Raw genomic sequence first — 18,076 nt, 5'->3', positions numbered from 1 at the left:
GCGCAAGGGCTTTCACGCTAGGCGCTCAGTCCTGTTCTCTCTTCATTCTTTCTTTAGATCTCCCTTTATGTTTATGTTGATCCAGAAAGTCGCTTATTGGTCTATAGTAATCGATTGCGGCCTGGTGGAACCATAAGACGTATTCAAGACAGGAAAGTGTCTATACAGATAGCTACCACTTTTCTACAAATAGAGCCCTGTCGTCGTCGAGCTGCCTTGCAATTATTTAAACACGACCTTGAGACTCTGAAGAAGAAGGTGTTCCAATGAATCCGAGGAAAATAGCACATTAATACGCTATGATGACTCTGATCAATCAAAGTCAACTCACGAATAGGGTTCGAACCTATACAATGAATGCTACTTTCCTTTTAGTAAATCGTGAATGGGTCTATCGTCCTCCTCATTAAAGTCCTGATGCTTTTCTCCTCTAGCCACAAACATGCTTGACTACCACTACCTTCACTATCAAGCCAAGAAGGGAAATTAGTAACACAGGCTCGGTGGCAGAAGATAAGGCCAACTCAGTAGAGTAGTAAATAAGCGCCTCTACTAATGCGGGTGGGGTTCCAGAAATGGACCTCGATCCAACCGAAAAGTAATTGTGTGAAAAAAAAACTCTCTTTTCAAAAGTTCTGTTAGGTTCTTAGTAGCTCGGAAACCTTTATCTGGACATTAAGAGCGTCAAGGATTAGAGCGGATACAAGACAGTCCCTTCCCTTCCATCCAACTACACGGGACTCCTCCTAAAAAAGCACGTAAAGGGCCACCCACTCTTTCCCCTTGCCCCTCTCACTCATATGCCCGATACACATATGCCATAACTGGGTAGAAGCAGCATCTGAATCTACTGTAGATGTTAGCACTACCAAGAATAGTGTTTCCCTGAAGATGGTAGTGACCGTTAATCAACTTCCCTTTTATCACAACCAGGGCACCCCGAAAAACCTTCAAAACTCCACCTCCACCCAAACCCATCTCTAGGCGCCAAACCAAAGAAGATCGTTGGACCCCTTCCATACTATGGTTTTAGACTCAAGGTCTTTCTCTTCGCAAGGCACTAAAGGCCCTATTAGCCTCAAAACATTACATTCCCTGCCTTGACATCGAGATACCCGCTACACCCAACAAGGAAATAAAACCTCACTGGTGTGCGCCACTCAATAATCCTAGCCGCCCCAATGAGAAGAGACCCACCCACCCTCTCTCTCTCATTTATTCAGCGAAAAAAAACTACATAACGGGGGGCCTTCCGTTCAGAGGTAGCATATTCATCGACTTCTGGGAATAGGGGGTTGGGGAGGAAGAGCTCTGGCCTGAAACAGTCCAAAATATAAAAAATGTATGTACTTAATCATTGCTCAGTCTTTCCAATTCCAATTAAGTATTTCAAAACGAAATTTTTGTGCGCAACTCGCCGATTTGTTTTTTGATTGCAAATCGGAAAGCATCTTTGATAGAGTTTCACAAGAATACTCCCTATCTCTTTGTCTGCCAAAAAAGAATTTCTCATGAATAAGTGGAACAAAGTCCCATTCGTGTTCTGGATAAAGAGATTTCATCTCTGAGATGAGGTTCTTTTTTAGTTTAAAATGCAAAATGGCTAGATCCATTAAATTGGCTTGCTGTTGTGCAGTGAATTCGTTAATTGGATGACGAATGTCTTCACCTATTATGCCTTTCAACTCCTCCTTTGGAAGGCGATGAATTGTTTCATTAATCTCTGTTTGTTCCAAAGGGATGGTGAAAATCTGATTATTCACCTGGATAGTTTGTTGAAAGAGGACCGGTGGAGCTTCCGGCGCTGGATTTGCAGGCGAATCCGGAAGCTGCTGCGCACCAGAGTGGCCTGCCTGGTCCAAATCTCTCCCGATTGCTTACCTTACGGGGGCCTAGGCTGTGGATTGCTCGGGGGCGGAATCTCCTTCGTTCTGTGAAGAGAAGTTTAGATATTAACGCCAATTCCCAGAGTTGGATGCGCCGGAAGCTCCGGATGGTGCCATCATGTTCCCTATAGCGGGTGATTCAGCATCAAACCGAGCCAAGATAATTGCCATAAATAGACCTACTTCCCACCCGAGTCGACTAAAAAGGAAGTAGAAGGATATTATCAGTATCATTCCCTTTATCTTCCCTAATAGGAAAGTCGGGTCTACGCCAAGTAGTAAAATAGTGGAATAGAACATGGAGAGTAATGAGAGAATGATTAGTAACGAATAAAGAAATTGGTGTACTCTAGGAACACGAGGAAGACATCTTTTCATAAGAGTCGGTTGTACCTTAACTAGCTCTGCTCGTAGAGCAGCATAACGGAAAAAAAAAATGGAAAACTAGAGTAGGATTTGAACCTACGCCCCTTCACTGAACACCAAGCCAATCTCCATTCAAATGGAATCAACTCGATCATTCAATTGGCATACCTTGAATCTAGCCTACAATCCTTTCTTTCTTCTTTCAATTGATAGTTAGCCGGGTGTATCTTGTTCAAGAAAAAGCTCTTTCTTTTGGTGAATATCCTGATACCCAAAAGTTACAGCTAAAGATGAATGCCCAGAATCGTAGATTGTACGAGCTAAAAATAAAAACCACAATGAGAGACATTCGATCCCAAGATTAGCTCTATCCCACCTCCAATGAGATGTGTTAAGCATATACTGACTTTTTTTCTTGATTTAAGAGTTAGCCCTACTAAATGGGGCGTAGCGTTGAGCTCAATAAAAGTGTTCATTCCTTCTCGACGTGAAACTTTCGCCGATGGGACAAGATAAAGATTGCCTCTACGCTTCGCACCTTTTTCTTTAAGAAAGAGGGCAAGATCACTCCTAAAAGCAGCCGCGATCTTATATACGATACCACTAAATAAAACTTCCTTCCTGCTTAAGGCACTAGTTTGGATGGAAACCCTGATCCGGCTAGTGGCCTAGCTCGCTTCCTAGATCCTCTATTTTATCATACAGCCCGTACTTTCCACATGAGCTAGGGGGCATGGCCCTATCAATAAAGATTGATCTTAGGCTTTCGCGTATGGCCCTATCAATAAAGATAGATCCTTCCTCGCCCGAAGACCTGCCCTACTAAATGGGGGGAGATTGAATGAGCTATCCTTATGTAGATAGATCGATTGAAGGACCCCTGCTTGTGATCGAGTCTGTCGATAGAGTCATGCCTTGCATAAGTACTCTATTGGAGAAAGGGCAAATCCGGCCCCCCTATTCCTTCGTTCTCCTGTCGTATGCATGTCTGTTTTCCTCCTAAGTCCCTTCAATGTTGTCGCATTGTTGCCCCTTTCGGTATGGTCCTTCATTCAGGCCTTTCCTTATGCATCGATGGTTTCATGATTCGGGTTTATCTTTGAGTTAAATGTTTGCGAGCGTCAAAGCACCTAACCAACCATACCTACACCATGCACCCCCTACTAAAATCAAGCAGTAAGCAGCCCCATTTAATAGGACATGAACCCGAACTGGTTGTTGAATAAAGGAAGACAGACCTGCTTTTAGTTGGCCTGCTTTGAGAAAGTTGTAAACATAAGGAATATACTCTATATATATATTCCAAAGGCTTATAGTTAGTAAGACAGGTGTCGATACCAAATCCTTAATTAGTAGTGGACTACTAGTTAACGCACTACTAAAGTGGAGTATCCAGCATGCGCACATCATGATTTGCCAGAGGATAAAGATCGAATGGAATAAGCAGGCAAGAATAGATAGAAATTTTTAGGGAAAAGTGCTTTGAGATCAAAGATCTTTCAATGCTCCTACTAAAGAAACTGGGCTTCTATCAGGAACGAAGTCACTCGCCCTACACATAAAGGAAGGTTTGAAGATGCTTGACATAGGAATGGAATATTTTTTTTGAGAGAGAATACGGCTTCCAATAGTAGGGAAACTCTACTTCAATATGTAGGCCTAGCTGCCTTCCTAGCTCGAGTGAACTCCGGAAGTCAAGGTCGCTAAGGCTTTTTTTTTCGATCGGATCGATGAGTACAAGTGCACTAAGAGCTCGTGTTGAAATGAGTAGAGGTGGTAACTTTCTCTTTAGATATGGCACTTTTAACCATACTTTCCCTTCCACGGGTAAAAAAGAACGAAGACTGAAAGTAACTATCCCAATTTCAAGCAGAAAAGTAGCCCCGGGTAAGATCGACTTATAGGTCAAGTTAAGAGCTATTCTAAGTAGATAGAAAGTATAGTAAGGAAGTCTCGAAATTGATGAGTTTCGAGTCCGTAAGGTTCGTATCGTAGAGAGTTTCCCTTCATTTGGTAGAGTGGAGAGGACCAAGGTAGATCACCCTTTAGGTTCTAGTCGGAGATTGGACAAAATACCAACATTGACTTACTTTATGTGACTGACAAAACTCACATAGATTTCTTGCAAGACAGGATTTCTCGTTACTCAGCACATTGTCCTCACCGACTTTAGGTTTTTGATTTGGAACTCCTAAGCTAAGGATTTCAGTTCAAAATCGACGAAACAAAGCTCAAGAACCAGCTAAAAAAGATTGAGGCCTAGCTTCGGCTGCTTTTGCTTCATCTCAGAATGATGGCGTTTGGGACCTTTCTTGTCAGCTCTATCTCGATCTGGCACCTGATCTGTTTATGCTTCCACCACTGTTCAACTGGTTCCGGGTAAAATACAACTCGGGCAACTGACCGTCTGTCTCTCCAACGAATGGTTCTGCTCCTTTATTTCCTACTGCTACCCCAACAATTTGCACTTGGACTCGAGAAACTCGATCCACCGAGTATGGATCCGAATCATAAACCCGTTATAGGATTGCCACTTCAATAGGCACTGAATCCACTTAAGTTGCACTTATGACTCCACCTTAGCTGAGGCATACGGAACTACAGATGAACTAGAGCTCTTATAAACACTAGCTGTTGAGACGGATGAAACCTAGCCCTTATACATATAACCTTTCTTAGCACAGATGGATGGTATGGGGCATCACGTATTTTCAAGGTCATCCCCTGGGGGGGATATTGTGACTCCCATTTGATATTACAGCCTAGCAGAGCGCCTCTGATTGATTGCCCAGTACACATTGCACCTTATGATATGAAAGTGCGCTTGGGCAGCATAGGCATGATAGCGAAACCAAATGTTGAGGTTTCAAAGGCTTTTGCTTCAGTTTGAGATCTATAGCCAGTTATAGATGCATCTCCGCTTGGGCAGCATAGGCGTGATAGCAGAACCAAATGTTTGATATCTATATATTTGGCTTCAGTATGAAAGTGCGCTGGAACAATTTGTTATCTCGCATTCCGCCTTGTTTTATCCATCTCCGCCTAAGCCGGCTACCCCTGCTCTTGAGCCGCATGTGTATGAAATCAAATAGGTGTTGCATTGATCTTCAATTAGTCAATGGTTTAGTTGTTCGCGTATCCCTATCGTAGCAAGGGTTATTGCCGTTGCCCTTGGAACTACATAATGAATTCCATCTGCCCGGCGTGTCCTTATGATCTTAAGATTATAAGGGTTGTTACCCCCACTGTTCTTCCCGCCGTAGGTCGAGCCCCCTATAAACGTAAAGGCAACCACTGTTACCTGTGCTGGTTTGTTCGTATAGATATGATGGATCTCCTACCTCAGTTGGAACTTGCCTCTGCAACTTTCGGGTTTGAAGCCTTGTATCTAGACGAGGTGATGGCGGGGAACTCCAACTTCTTTTGGCTTTATACCTCACCCTCACCACTCCCAATGCAGTAAACGTTACTTACCTGGATGAACTAACCGGAGGGGAACTACTTGCGCGAACCAATAGTTGACGTAACTACTGAGCACCTTTCTCTACACATAGACCTATGAGCCGAAACTGAACTAGCCTGAGGCTCAGTCCAAGGTAGCTTGCTTACTCTTCTCACATAGGTAGGAGATAGACTTAGCTACCACTACTGGAAAAAGAATAATAAGAGGGGCTTTCCGGAAAACCAGAGATTAGAATAGGAAAGAAGGGAGGGAGAAGATCTTTCTTACTTGGCGCAGACCCCACGATTCGGTCAACTCTAGCTACACTGAGCCTTGCTGTATATATAGGCGACACCTAGTTGCTACTCAAATGACACTAGCAGAAGAGGATCATACTAGCTGAAACGAAATAGAAAGAAGAAGAAAGAACAGAAGACTTAGCTCGAGCAACTCCAAATACGGGTTTGGTTCTATATTTACAATTACGGCCTGAACTAAGAGCTAGGAAGAACTCGGCAAGAAGAAATGAGCTAGGAGGAACCTGGCCAGGTCAAGAGCGGAAGAAGCCGCAGAAAGAGGAGTTTCTGTATACAAAAAGAACCGAACCATAAGGTGGCACGCTATTGAACGCACTGCTTAACGAAGTCTTCATTCACATCATTTGGGAAAGAAACTGGCTTAGCTATAGCAGGAAGTACTGGACTTGGTAGCAGTCCTTTTAGATGACTTAGCTATACGAGGGTAAGATCTGAACAATCAAAGTTTAATTTTCTTAGGAATTTTAATTTAACTTCCTTTTTGCCTCATAAACAGGTTCGCGAAAGTCGCACATTTCCGTTTTCCTGGGGATTTTGCATGAAACACATTTTCACTAATAATAATAAACAGGAGAAAGAAAACGCACCTTTTTAATAAACCTCGTGTTTTTGGCTTAAAGTAGATTTCTGCCCTACGGACCTATGTAAAATTGGAACAATTCGACGAAACCCCGTATTTTGAATGAAAAAAGAACGATTCCACTCATAAGGGAAGACGATAAACAAGATGACAACTATCGTCATATCGTCTTCTCGTTTGCTCCTCTATAACAACCTAACCACTAGCTACCTAGCGACAAGAAGAGAGCTACAAGCTAATAGCTAATAGGATAGGAAGCCACCTAAGAACCAAGCTACTAGGAAAGAAGAGCTACCATGTTGAGTCAGCAGTAGAAAACTTATCTAACATGAATGAGGAAAGTAAAGATAGTGGAAGCCCCGAATTGCTCCACAACGTGCTTGACTTTCGGTTCAGAGGACTAACCGCTTCTAATGAGACCTTGGGGGAGGTTGGGCACCCAGGTTATGAAAGATCTAGGCCTAGAGGTATAGGACCAACATAACCAAGTGATTCATTTCAACCAACAGCGTAATACCCAGTAACATACCTAGTTGCCTATTCGGTTGGATATCGAAACCCAACAGCATCTAAGCCAGGTGTGTCATATATTAATCCATACCTTTAGCATATCCAGTACCCGGTGAAGAGCCAACCACATCAGTGGCATATCCACCACTAGCGCTAGTGGCATTATAGGCAGCATATGTTGATCCATCGGTAGCAGGGCCAGCTGCATAACCGCATCACTTCAGCGGCATTCCTTCAGGATCGAGATTGAAAGCCATAAGTAGCGAGGTTGACTGGGTAGTTTCATCAGTTGCAGACGATAGATGCAGACGATGTTCTATCGTCTTAAAGTCTTCCTTCTTGCTAGGTTTATACCAGGCAAGGACAGGTTAGAATGTATTAGATGGGTTGATCCTAGGTTTCTATTTGGCAATAAGTAAAGAATTTGACCCGGAGTAAGACGAGTGTGTTTGCCCCTCCAGTATGTTTGGTTGCGTCTCTGTTGGAGTTCACTGGTCAAGGCAAGTAGATGGGTCTGAGGTGTTTGAACTTCCTATATATTATAGGCCTTTGCACAAAACCCCTATGCTACTGCTCCCAATCCACGTAGCTGCTCGACCGGCTGTTGATCTCACGTACGATAGAAGCCATTTTATGGAGCCTTAGAACAACAGGAGCACGCCAGCTGCAAGAAAGTGGTCACCACCAAGGGCTTACTCCAGCTCGTCCCTACCCCAAAGCCAAGCAGAGAGGAGAAAGAAGGGTGGATAGGGATTTTGGAAAGAAAGGTTCCACTACAGGAGCTGGACTAAAAAAAGTCAACGAATTCTTTCAGCCACACCAGCATTCACCTCAGCAGGTGCATTTTGAACAGTAGCCGCATTATTATCAGCAGTAGGAATCGTTTCAGTGGTAGGTGCTAACCGTATTGGTAGCATTGGTTCTTAGAACATAGGTCATTCTCGGTGACGAGTTGACACCAGGTTCCTTATTCACCACTTTGCATTCATGACGGGCATGACCTTGTCGTCTGCAATGCGTGCAGAACTTAGGTATTCAACGATTTTTTGGAGATAAAAGTGTCGATGCATTCTGATGATCCTAACGGATTTAGCTTTCATTCCAGGATCGCTGCCATCCCTCCAAAAGCCCCAGATCCTGTAGTTGTTGATTCCGAAAAAAAATCCTATTTATTTCATAACCTTGCTAATCTGGTGGTTGATGATGCAAATGAAAATGGATCCAGCTTTGGAGCAAGGTATGATCTCTGTTGAGAGTTTTTCTGTTCAGAATGGAACAAGTGGTAGTCTAGCCTCTTCTAATATTGGAGAGGCTGTGGTTACTGGATGTTAGGCTTTATCCCTTGGGCTTATAAACTATTTCTAGCTTTTAGGGACAAATTCCATTTGACCATGACTCTCGATTGAAATCGGTATATGAGGTTCTGAAAGAAAGTTAAATAAAGAATGCCTGGCAAAGTATGACATAAAGAAAAAGGTTCTGAAAGAAAGTAGCTTGACTGTGGGTTCTATACTTTTAATCAAAATGACTGGGATCTGCTTCCACTGATTTTCGGCTTAAGAGGAAAGGCACTTTTGACACTTACACATAAAGCATGTTAGGAAAAAAGAAAGCCTTAGGTTTGTTGATCACAAGGTAGGTAACTTGCTCAACTGTTGGGTTCTGAACGAAGCGGGGCTCCGACGAAGGAGGAGCAGTCGTCTCTCGCTTGAACATCCCGATTTGAGAATTCTTGTCACACTTCATTATTCATACTCACAATTGAATCTATGGAAGCCTTGGTATCTTAATGCATGCATTTCATTTAGCGCAATAACAAGAATCTTTCTATCTTTCCAGAGAGATAGTTCACTAATAGGCCTCGTGTCAAAGAGCGTGGTAACATTCAAGGAATAAATACGCCATTCCGCTCGGGTTGACACACCAATGATTGGCACCTTGATAGCTACTAAAATGGGAGTCTTTAAAAGGTGCGATTACACCTAGACATTTCATACTGAAAATACCAATCCAAAAAAAGGTGAACTTTCTCATATATGTAATTTCAAGACCTCTGGCTCTCTGCCTCTACTGCGTAGCCATTGGCTTGAGATTCACAAATCAATGAAAAGAAAAAACTTTTTCTATGAGGAAATAGAATGAGACAAGAATCTCTGGAGATCGTCCCTCTTCCAGGTGCCGAATTCTGTTCTGTTGTAGCTGTATACAACCTCCGCTGTGTAAAAGATAATGAAATGAGCCCCTTTTGGGGCGAATGAAAGAGTAGCAACTTACTCCGGAGTTCTAATCAAATTGGAGACATGGGTTCGGACCGAGGAGAGCTCTATATCAGTATATTTCTTCGACGTGATCTACTACATAAGTAGCTTCATAGCAGTTCTATCTATCACTTGATTGTTAAAGACCCAATTTAAGAGACCCACTATGGCCAGTTTCTGCTGCCATCCCGATATCCTATTTGGTAGTAATTTGCTTGCCCCTTCATGCAATCTCACTACCACCTCCACAAGTCTGCTATCAACACCTCATTTCTCTTCCTTCCGGTTATGGAAGATGGAGGATCGGTCATTACGAGCCCATTCCGGTCTCGAAAGCACAAAAAATAGCCATTTCGCACCATAGGGATAACTCACTTTTTCAGAACTCGACCCCTTCTTATTAGCCAAAATTGCGTTGATTCATTTTTTCGCTAGGCACCGACGACTCCGAAGGAGCAGAAAAGTCGACTCCACCATAGAGTGGAAAAGGGAAAGTAAGAAATAGCTGCTGGGTGAGAGAAACTTTTTTGTATTGGACAGGCATTTATTAGAAAAAATCACGTTGGTAGAAATCTCCAGTAGGGCGCATTAAAGGCTGTGAAGTAGTGAGCTTTCCCAACAGGTTCTGGAATAATAGATTTGTTTCAATAGGAATACGGAATACGGGTTGCCGCGTGCAAGTGAAAGCATCATTGCCGTCAAAGAGCATCATAAGGCTTCCGCCTTTACATCTCTATCAGTTTCATAGCGAATCTATAAATGTTAAGCCAAAAAACAGGAGAAATAGGGGGCCAGATGTCGATCCAACAGAAAAGCCACTTCGCTGATTCTTCCTCATTGGAATTTCATCCATGCCTCTTCAACGGCTTTCTTTCACACCAAAGAATAGAATAGCTTTATCACCATAGGACTTATACGAGATGCCCTGAGGTAAGCATTCGCTCAGAAAGAAGACTAGCTATATGCCTAACAAGTGAAGACTACAATTATATCATGCTACTTCCAGTTGACTAACTTCTTACTATTCAAAGAATCCCAAAATCAATGTATGAATAAAGAAAAAACGCATACTATTACCATTTCTCGGCGTTACGACAGCTTCCGATTGAGGAGTTGCGCAATACAGACTCTTGGGGTATGATCGAATCAAGGTCGGGTCCCAGAACAAAGACCTATTTTTGGGGAGATGACATGTAAGGGTAAGGGGGCATCCTCACAGAGGCCCTTCTTCTAGGACTTGCTACCAGCTGAGAGAAGTGGCTAGATTCGTTACAGAGGCCAAGCCCACTGCGGGGCCCGATCCGACTCCAAAACCTAACCACACCTCAAAGATAGAGGGAAAATCCATGTCACACTGGTAATCAGCTGCCAATAACCAGTTACCTTGAAAGTGGACGATTCTCTCTTCTTTGTCTAGTTCGTGAGAAGGATTTGCTGCTTTCTTAAACGCTTACGAAAAACCTAAACCTTGCTTGAAGAAAAAAGTAGGAGTCACCATCATAAATTGATTTCAGTTATAGCAATGACTCTTGCTATCAAGAATAGGAAGAGAGGAGATCTAAATTGGAGGGACGAAGAAAAGGGTTAGGTCAATATGTTGACTTGCTTAGCTTTTAAAAGATAAGGACTATGCTTCTAATCTACTAATCGGTAAGCATTCCTCCTGTTATCTATCTTTCTTGGGATTTTTGGCCTACATTACTTTTTCCTTCCTAGACATCCATTTCAATCATGCAACTTACATGAAACCCTGTCTTTTTGTCCTCAACTGTAGAGAGAAAGATTCCATTATCGATGGACACATCAAGTTGGAAATCACTCCTTGCTGCTTTCATCAAAAATTTATTAATTCCGGGTTTCTGGGTATCCTCTTGTAAGTCCTCAAACACCCAAAATGACCACCAACAGGCACTGAAAATGTGCAACTCATCCAATAATTTCTTTCTCCAATCATTAGGCACATATAATCTATCTTTGTAATGCAACACATCATTAATCAAATCAAAGAATACCGTTTTCTACTACACTGACCTCTTTGGGGCTCCTCTATGATGGTGTCTGCATCTGAGTAGCATGCTTGTTTTATGTCTTGTACATATTGGAATACTGGTTCTCCCATGAGAGCTTTGAGCTCAGCTTGCCTTGATAAAGCATCTAGTACAGCATTGTGAGATCTAGACATGTAAGAAATGGTATAATCATACCCAATTTCAATAACCACAGAAGTAGTAATTCTCTCCCCCAACCCCAAAAAGTGTTGTATAGTTCTATGATCAGTTAAAATCTTAAAATGGTGCCCCAACAAGTATGGCCTCCGTGCATACACAACAGCTAGCATTTCTTTATCATATACTGATAAAGCTAAGTGTCTCTAAGCCAATGTCTTGCTTAAGAAAGTTATGGAGTGACCCTGATAACGCAGCTCCCACCCCTATGCCTGATACATCACATTCCACAGTAAACTCTTGAGTAAAGTCTAGTAAAGCTAACACAGGTGTAGTAGTCTCCCACTTCACTTCGTTCAGCACCTCAAAAGCTTTCTCAGATTCTAGTGTCCATTTAATCTTTCTTCAACATTTCGCTTAGCAATAATTCCAAAGTTCCTCACAAACTTCCTGTAGTACCCTAAAAATCCTCTTAAACCTGGTTTGGGCCAATGCTTAATGCATTCAATCTTACTTGGGTCTACTGCAACCCCTTTAGCTGTAATGACATGCCCCAAATATTCTGCACTTAGACTTCCCTGCATTTGCTCATTTGTCTAGCAAAGACTGGGAGTAGCTTCGAAATTCAGCGTCTTATCGGGCGATATGCTGTTCCCACAGATCCATATACTCAGCTGAGTTTAACAAATCCGTGTAGAACTGAGCATGGTGCCCGTCGGTGGAGAGAGATAGAAGAATGGCAGAGAGCGCCGGTTGGTTGAAGGTTACGTTCATTCACTCGAGTACTAACTCAACCGCAAGATCGAATTGGCACTCGGGAATGAAGAAGCCGAGAGGGACGGAGCTCCACACACAGGTTTTAGTAGCGATCAACAAAGATAAATAATTTACTTATAGAAATAAAAGAAAAGTCAGATCGAAACTTGACAATCGCTAGCACGGAAAGCAATTTAAGGTCTTAAGGGCACTTTCAAAGTAGCAGCTGGGGAAAGGGCAAGACAAAGGCCAAATAATAAGAACTTGAGCCATATATGATCAGCTTTGGTAAACTAGCAGGAGTTTACTTCATTAGGCTTCATAAAGATCAGGACTTTCATGTTTCAGTAAGAAATAGGAAGAGCAGCAAAAAGGACTTTCGAGGCGGATTCATCAGTCGGGCTATCTGAGACAGTTTAAGGAGAATTGTTTGTGTCTTTAGAGACCAAATTTGAAGTCTGTTTTGCATTAATCGGAAATCAAGGCTTTCAGTCGTTCTTTCAACTATAAACTTTAAAAAAAAAGCTTTCCCAATTCGCGCAATGTCAGGGTAACTACGAACTGGATTAGTCATGAAACTAACTTCTTCTCAAAGAAATGATGTGTGCTAACCTTCCATTCCAACCATCGGCTTATCTGCTTCCACTTCCAGAGCTTATGCTTTATTCTGTTTGTGAGTCTATTTTCTTTCCTTTGGTTTATGATCTCTCTGTCTCTCTTAACCATACTTCCCTCTCCATTACCTTCTAAGAAAGCGGTTAGCCAATCCCCTTTCATTGGGTGAAGAATTTAAGGAACGGATGCAGATCCCTAGTGAAGCGGTAACTCTATGCTGAACACCAACTCATACCGAATATTCTCAGTCCCTGCCCTCCGATTACACTACGTCTATCCCTGAACTGTCCCTATAGATCTTGAAACCCGAACTAATCTAAGGCCTCCCATAGCAGCTATTTGCCTAGACGATCTCAATTCCCTTCTTTTTTAACACCGGTTACGTCCTTCTTGTCGCGGTTAGAAATTCAATAGCAGTTGATTAATTGGCAACCGAAGAAAAGAATAAGGAAGCTAAACATGGGTCTTTATTTGTTTTTTAGTGTGGGTGGGGAGTTCGTCAATTTTAGTCTGCATTGCCTCTATTTCCTTCCCCGAGCTTCTTGGGTAAAAAGAACTGATATCATCCAACCTTGAATTCCGTAATTGATAAATTACTTTAATAGATAAATATCAACTACTTCATTGAATTAAGCGGGCAGACTCTTTCTTAGCGAGGACAGTAGAAGGCCAGTTCGAGATCGGTAACAGGGTAATCCTTAAGTACTCCTTTAAGCGGCTAGCGGGAAACTGACCTATTCAAGTTAAATATGATAGAGGGAGAGTTCTTCGGCTAGATCTGATCTGAAAACAGCCTACGCTTAGTGTGATCCTGTCTGATAACGAACGGAACGCTAGCTATATGCTTAACACATCTATCTTGGCTTAGTTTTCTGGGTAAGGGCTCACCTGTTGATTTGGTCATTGCATGCTTTTTGGTAGAGCCCCCACCTCCCACGGCTACAGCCAGCACCAGGATGTGCCTATACCTTTATAGGCACCAGTTCATTCAGTCAATGAAGCTGCAGTCGGTTCTGTGGATTCGGTATATGAGTCAGTCGGTTTGGAAGTTGGTTCAGCGATAGATGTAGTCGATGGGGTAGAGGGTCTGCAAATACTTGTCGAGCTCCTCATTGCCCCAATCTTCCTTGTAGGCTCCCCGTTCTGCCAGCGCGACAACTGTCCAAATCATTTGACGTTTCTTCTCACGAATTGGATTTGAACCAATATCAAGCTACTTGCCTTTTAGTAGATCGTGAATGGGTCTATCGTCCTCCTTATTATAGTCCTCCTAAAATCAATAGTATTTCATCGGAATACATCCTGTCTTTTCACCTTTGTAGTCCTATGCATAGTAGGCATAAAGTAAATTGCCCAATGTTTCCAAATTAGTCCAACTTCGTACCTTTCCGGCATAAACCGTATATCTCAAAGAGGTCATATTTCTTTAGGTTGGTAGTAATGGAATGGTTTCATGATCTAAAATGAAGAACATTTCCCACCAAAGGATCAGTCCAATAATACCACTCATAGGTAAATAGCGCAATACTTCTTCGTGAATCTCCGCTATTTGAATATGGAACATCATAATAACGAATAGGAATGAAACGGTTATAGCTCTTATATGAACTACTGGGAAGATCATTGCGAAGAAGTCGAGACCTAACAAAAGAAGTAAACCCGAAGTGTCACGAAAAACTGGAATGGGAAACAAAACGGAATGTACCAGATTTTCAGCACGTGCAACCATCAAACCAGAGACCAAAGCAGGGCTCGACAAAACGGAAAGTATCATGAGTTATTAAGATTCACTTGTAGTTCCGCTTCTTGCTATAACAGAAAGACTTGTCGGAAATGACCTGACTGACCTCTCGGGTTACCACTGGACTGTGAGGGCTGCTTACAGCTCCAAACCAAAGAGGAATCCTTTGGCCTGCAAGCCGATGCTTTGACTGCATTGACCACTTGGTGGGGCTGCTGTGTACCGAAGCCTCTTTGCTGACGTTTTCAATCTGGTTAAGGTCGACGAAAGCCCTTTCTTGTGTCTGACCTTTCTCCGATATATAACCCACCTAAGCCAAAGCCATCGTGAGAAACAGTGGTGAAGCTGGGTTCTGAATGAAAACAGAGCAAGCAGGGAAGAAGAAGAAAGGGGAAAGAAGTGACATACTTCATGTACCGGCTGTTGTCTCCATAAGCGCTGGTGCTCTTATACTAATTACTAATAGGCATTCGCGGACTAATCTTGTCCGCCTTTTAGGTTGTTGCGCCTTATCCGCCTCTTTGAGGTAATTACCAGTCTTAGTTATAGCAGTAGGAATGTGATATTTACCTTATCCGGATCTATCTACATTGTCTCAGCTCGTGCAAAGTTATAACTATCTGAAGGAAGGGTACGGAGTTAATCCTCGTACCGAACTCTAAGCGCTAGTTGAACCTTCTTCGGTCTCTTTCAGCGGCGGGGACTCTCTTAAAGATGGTATTCGTTGCGCTTTCCTCTAACAGTTATGCCCCAAATGAGAGGGGCAATCGCAAGGAGAGGAAGCTGGCGGTCAACCTCTCGGGGGCATGGGGCCGGCATCACCCCTGTGCAGCCCTTGGTTAACTGTCTCGTTTCCTCCCGTCATATTCATTATCGTTCCATCAAAGATCCCAAAAGCAGCTAGAAAAAAAAAAAAAACCAAAAGGAGCCATCCTTCACGAGCTAAGCCCCTACTCAACAGGACTTTTCTCCCAAAAGAGAACCCCATTTTCGAAAGTAGGGACTGAAAAAAATCCATTGAGCTGAGTTTCAGACAAAGAAGATAGAAAAGACTGGACACTGTTGCTACAAAGAGGAAAGGCATCGCAGCCTTTGGCCCCATCTTAAGAAACGATCGAAATAACTCTTGCATGTTCACAATAATTAAGTAAATCAGCTTCCACCACCACAACCTCAGCGGTCATGATGACAACATCCCCCGCAATTCAACTTGAGGGTTACCGGTCAAGGTATATTAAGGATTGAGCGAATAGTAAAGCTCGAGAATGCCGTTACCCCGTTTTTATTTGATAGTGGGGAGTATTGGCAGGGGGTTAAAACCGCCCTGGATGAAGCGACCTCTCAGGGGGAGTATAACTGCCTACTGGATTTCGAAAATAGGGATCTCTGGATTCGGGCGCAGAGGCATTCGTGCTATTGCCTTTTCAAACAGGAGCTTTCTGAGCATCCGTCCTTGGCGGAAAGAGCCCCCTACGATCCTAAAAAAGTCTTTTTTGATTTCGTTTCCGAGGCGCGGAACGGGCTGGACGCTCATCAGGAGTGGAGCCCTCGGGAAAAGGACTTTCGAGAACTAGAATTTTTAAGTGGACTTCAAAAAGGCCTTCGAGAAAGGGGCGCCAACTCACTAGTTTTAGCTCGGATTCTGTGGCTATAATAACATCATAGCCGATCCAATTCAATAGCTTAGGATTGATCTACTAGCAGACAAAGAATTATGTAAGAAAGAGAGGCGTGATGTATCGCGCAGTCTCCCAGCATCAATTGCAAGTGATATGTGTGTGCCCCCCGTTGTTGAAGTCTCTTGCGGGTATTGTTTGATCTCTGGCTGTGACTCCTTCTTTCTCCCATGCTTTCCGTTGGTCAACAACCAACCAACTCACTATAATTCTTCACTAATCCTGCAGGCTTGACGGAGTTAAGCTGTCTGGAGTGAATTTTTTTGTATCAATCTATATCTATATGTTTAGACGAATCCTTTCGTTTGATGAACCCTATCTTCAATCAAGTTGCAGCGACAATATCGCTTTTCTTGAGTCCCTTTTGAATGATTTGACCATAAGCGGAGTACAAGGTGCAGAAAAAATTGGTTTGATCTTTGTTTCACAACAACGGGGTTCGAATCCAAGGCAGCGGAAAAATGTTTTCTCCTCTAAAAAAAAAATAATAATAATTGTTTGGTTTAATAAATCATACGTATTTAAAAATTAAATAGTTTCAATGATTCAACCATCAAACTTATTTGTATATAGTCTGAGATCACATACATCAAAAATCGCAATGAATGAATTCAATCTTTAATTTAAAATATTTACTCTAATGGATACCACATAATCGAATGTTATACTTAGGGAAGTATAAAATAAACTCTTTAAGTGTTTGTTGAATTTATCAATTTGATGAGATATGCATTCTACAAAACTAGTTTCAATGATCTAACTGTCAAACTTATTTGTATATACTCCGAGATCTCATACATCAAAAATCACAAAAACGAACATTCTGAAATTAGGTAACAAAATAAAAAATTTTGACGGTTATAAACGAAAAATCACGATTTAACGGTTATTTTATCTCCGATTTTGATTATTTTTTACAGCTACACTCCTCGACCCTATAAGAATGCAATGAATGAATTCAATGTTCAATTTAAAATATTTACACTAGTGGATACCACAAAATCTTATTTCATACTTAATGGAAGTACAACATTAACTCTAAGTGTTTGTTTAATCTATCGTTTTAACGTAATACGGATTCTACAAAACTTTTCTCAACGATCTAACCATCAAACTTGTTTGTACACACTCTGAGATCGCATACGTAAAAAATAGCAGAAAACAAACATTTAGGGCTTAGGTAACGAAACAAAAAATTTCGACAATTATAAAAGAAAGTTCACAATGTAACGGTTATTTTAGCTCCAATTTTGATGATTTTCTACAGCTACACTCCTCGACCCTATAAGAATACAATGAATGAACTCGATCTTCAATTTAAAATATTGCACTATTGGATACCACTAAATCTTATGTTGTACTTATTGGTAGTATAAAATAAACTCTTAAGTGTTTGTTAAATCTATCAATTTGATGGGATATGCATTCTACAAAACTAGTTTCAACGATCCAACCATCAAACATGTTTGTATATACTCCGAGAAAGCATGCGTAAAAAATCACAAAAAAACATTCAGAGATTAGGTAACGGGACCTAAAATTTCGATGGTTATAAACAAAAAAAATCACGATTTGACGGAAATTTAGCTCTGATTTTGATGATTTTTTATGGCTACACTCCTCGACTCTATAAGAATACAATCAACAAAGTCAATCTTTAATTTAAAATATTTAAGCTAGTGGCTACTTAATCAATTAAATTTTTTTTACGGCTTCTAGTTCCTCACAAATACAAATCACATTTGACAATAGCTAACCACCTTA

The 18,076-nt window shown here is 41.8% G+C and overlaps 1 protein-coding gene across 1 annotated transcript; it reads right to left on the bottom strand.

The window, feature by feature from the left end:
- Positions 1-14,119: 14,119 nt before the first annotated feature.
- LOC148691752 (Cytochrome b/b6 protein) lies at positions 14,120-14,669 on the bottom strand. The gene is given in 2 exon segments (XM_088682338.1): positions 14,120-14,225; positions 14,227-14,669. Coding segments are annotated over 2 exon segments (549 nt in total).
- Between the last annotated feature and the right edge of the window lie 3,407 nt (positions 14,670-18,076).

The sequence above is a fragment of the Pyrus communis genome, chromosome 13, assembly GCF_041283825.1.
Source record: "Pyrus communis isolate YQ-2024b chromosome 13, ASM4128382v1, whole genome shotgun sequence".
Classification (NCBI taxonomy): Eukaryota; Viridiplantae; Streptophyta; class Magnoliopsida; order Rosales; family Rosaceae; genus Pyrus; species Pyrus communis.
Note: the sequence above shows the minus strand (reverse complement) of the source record. Positions and strands in the feature narration are given on the sequence as shown.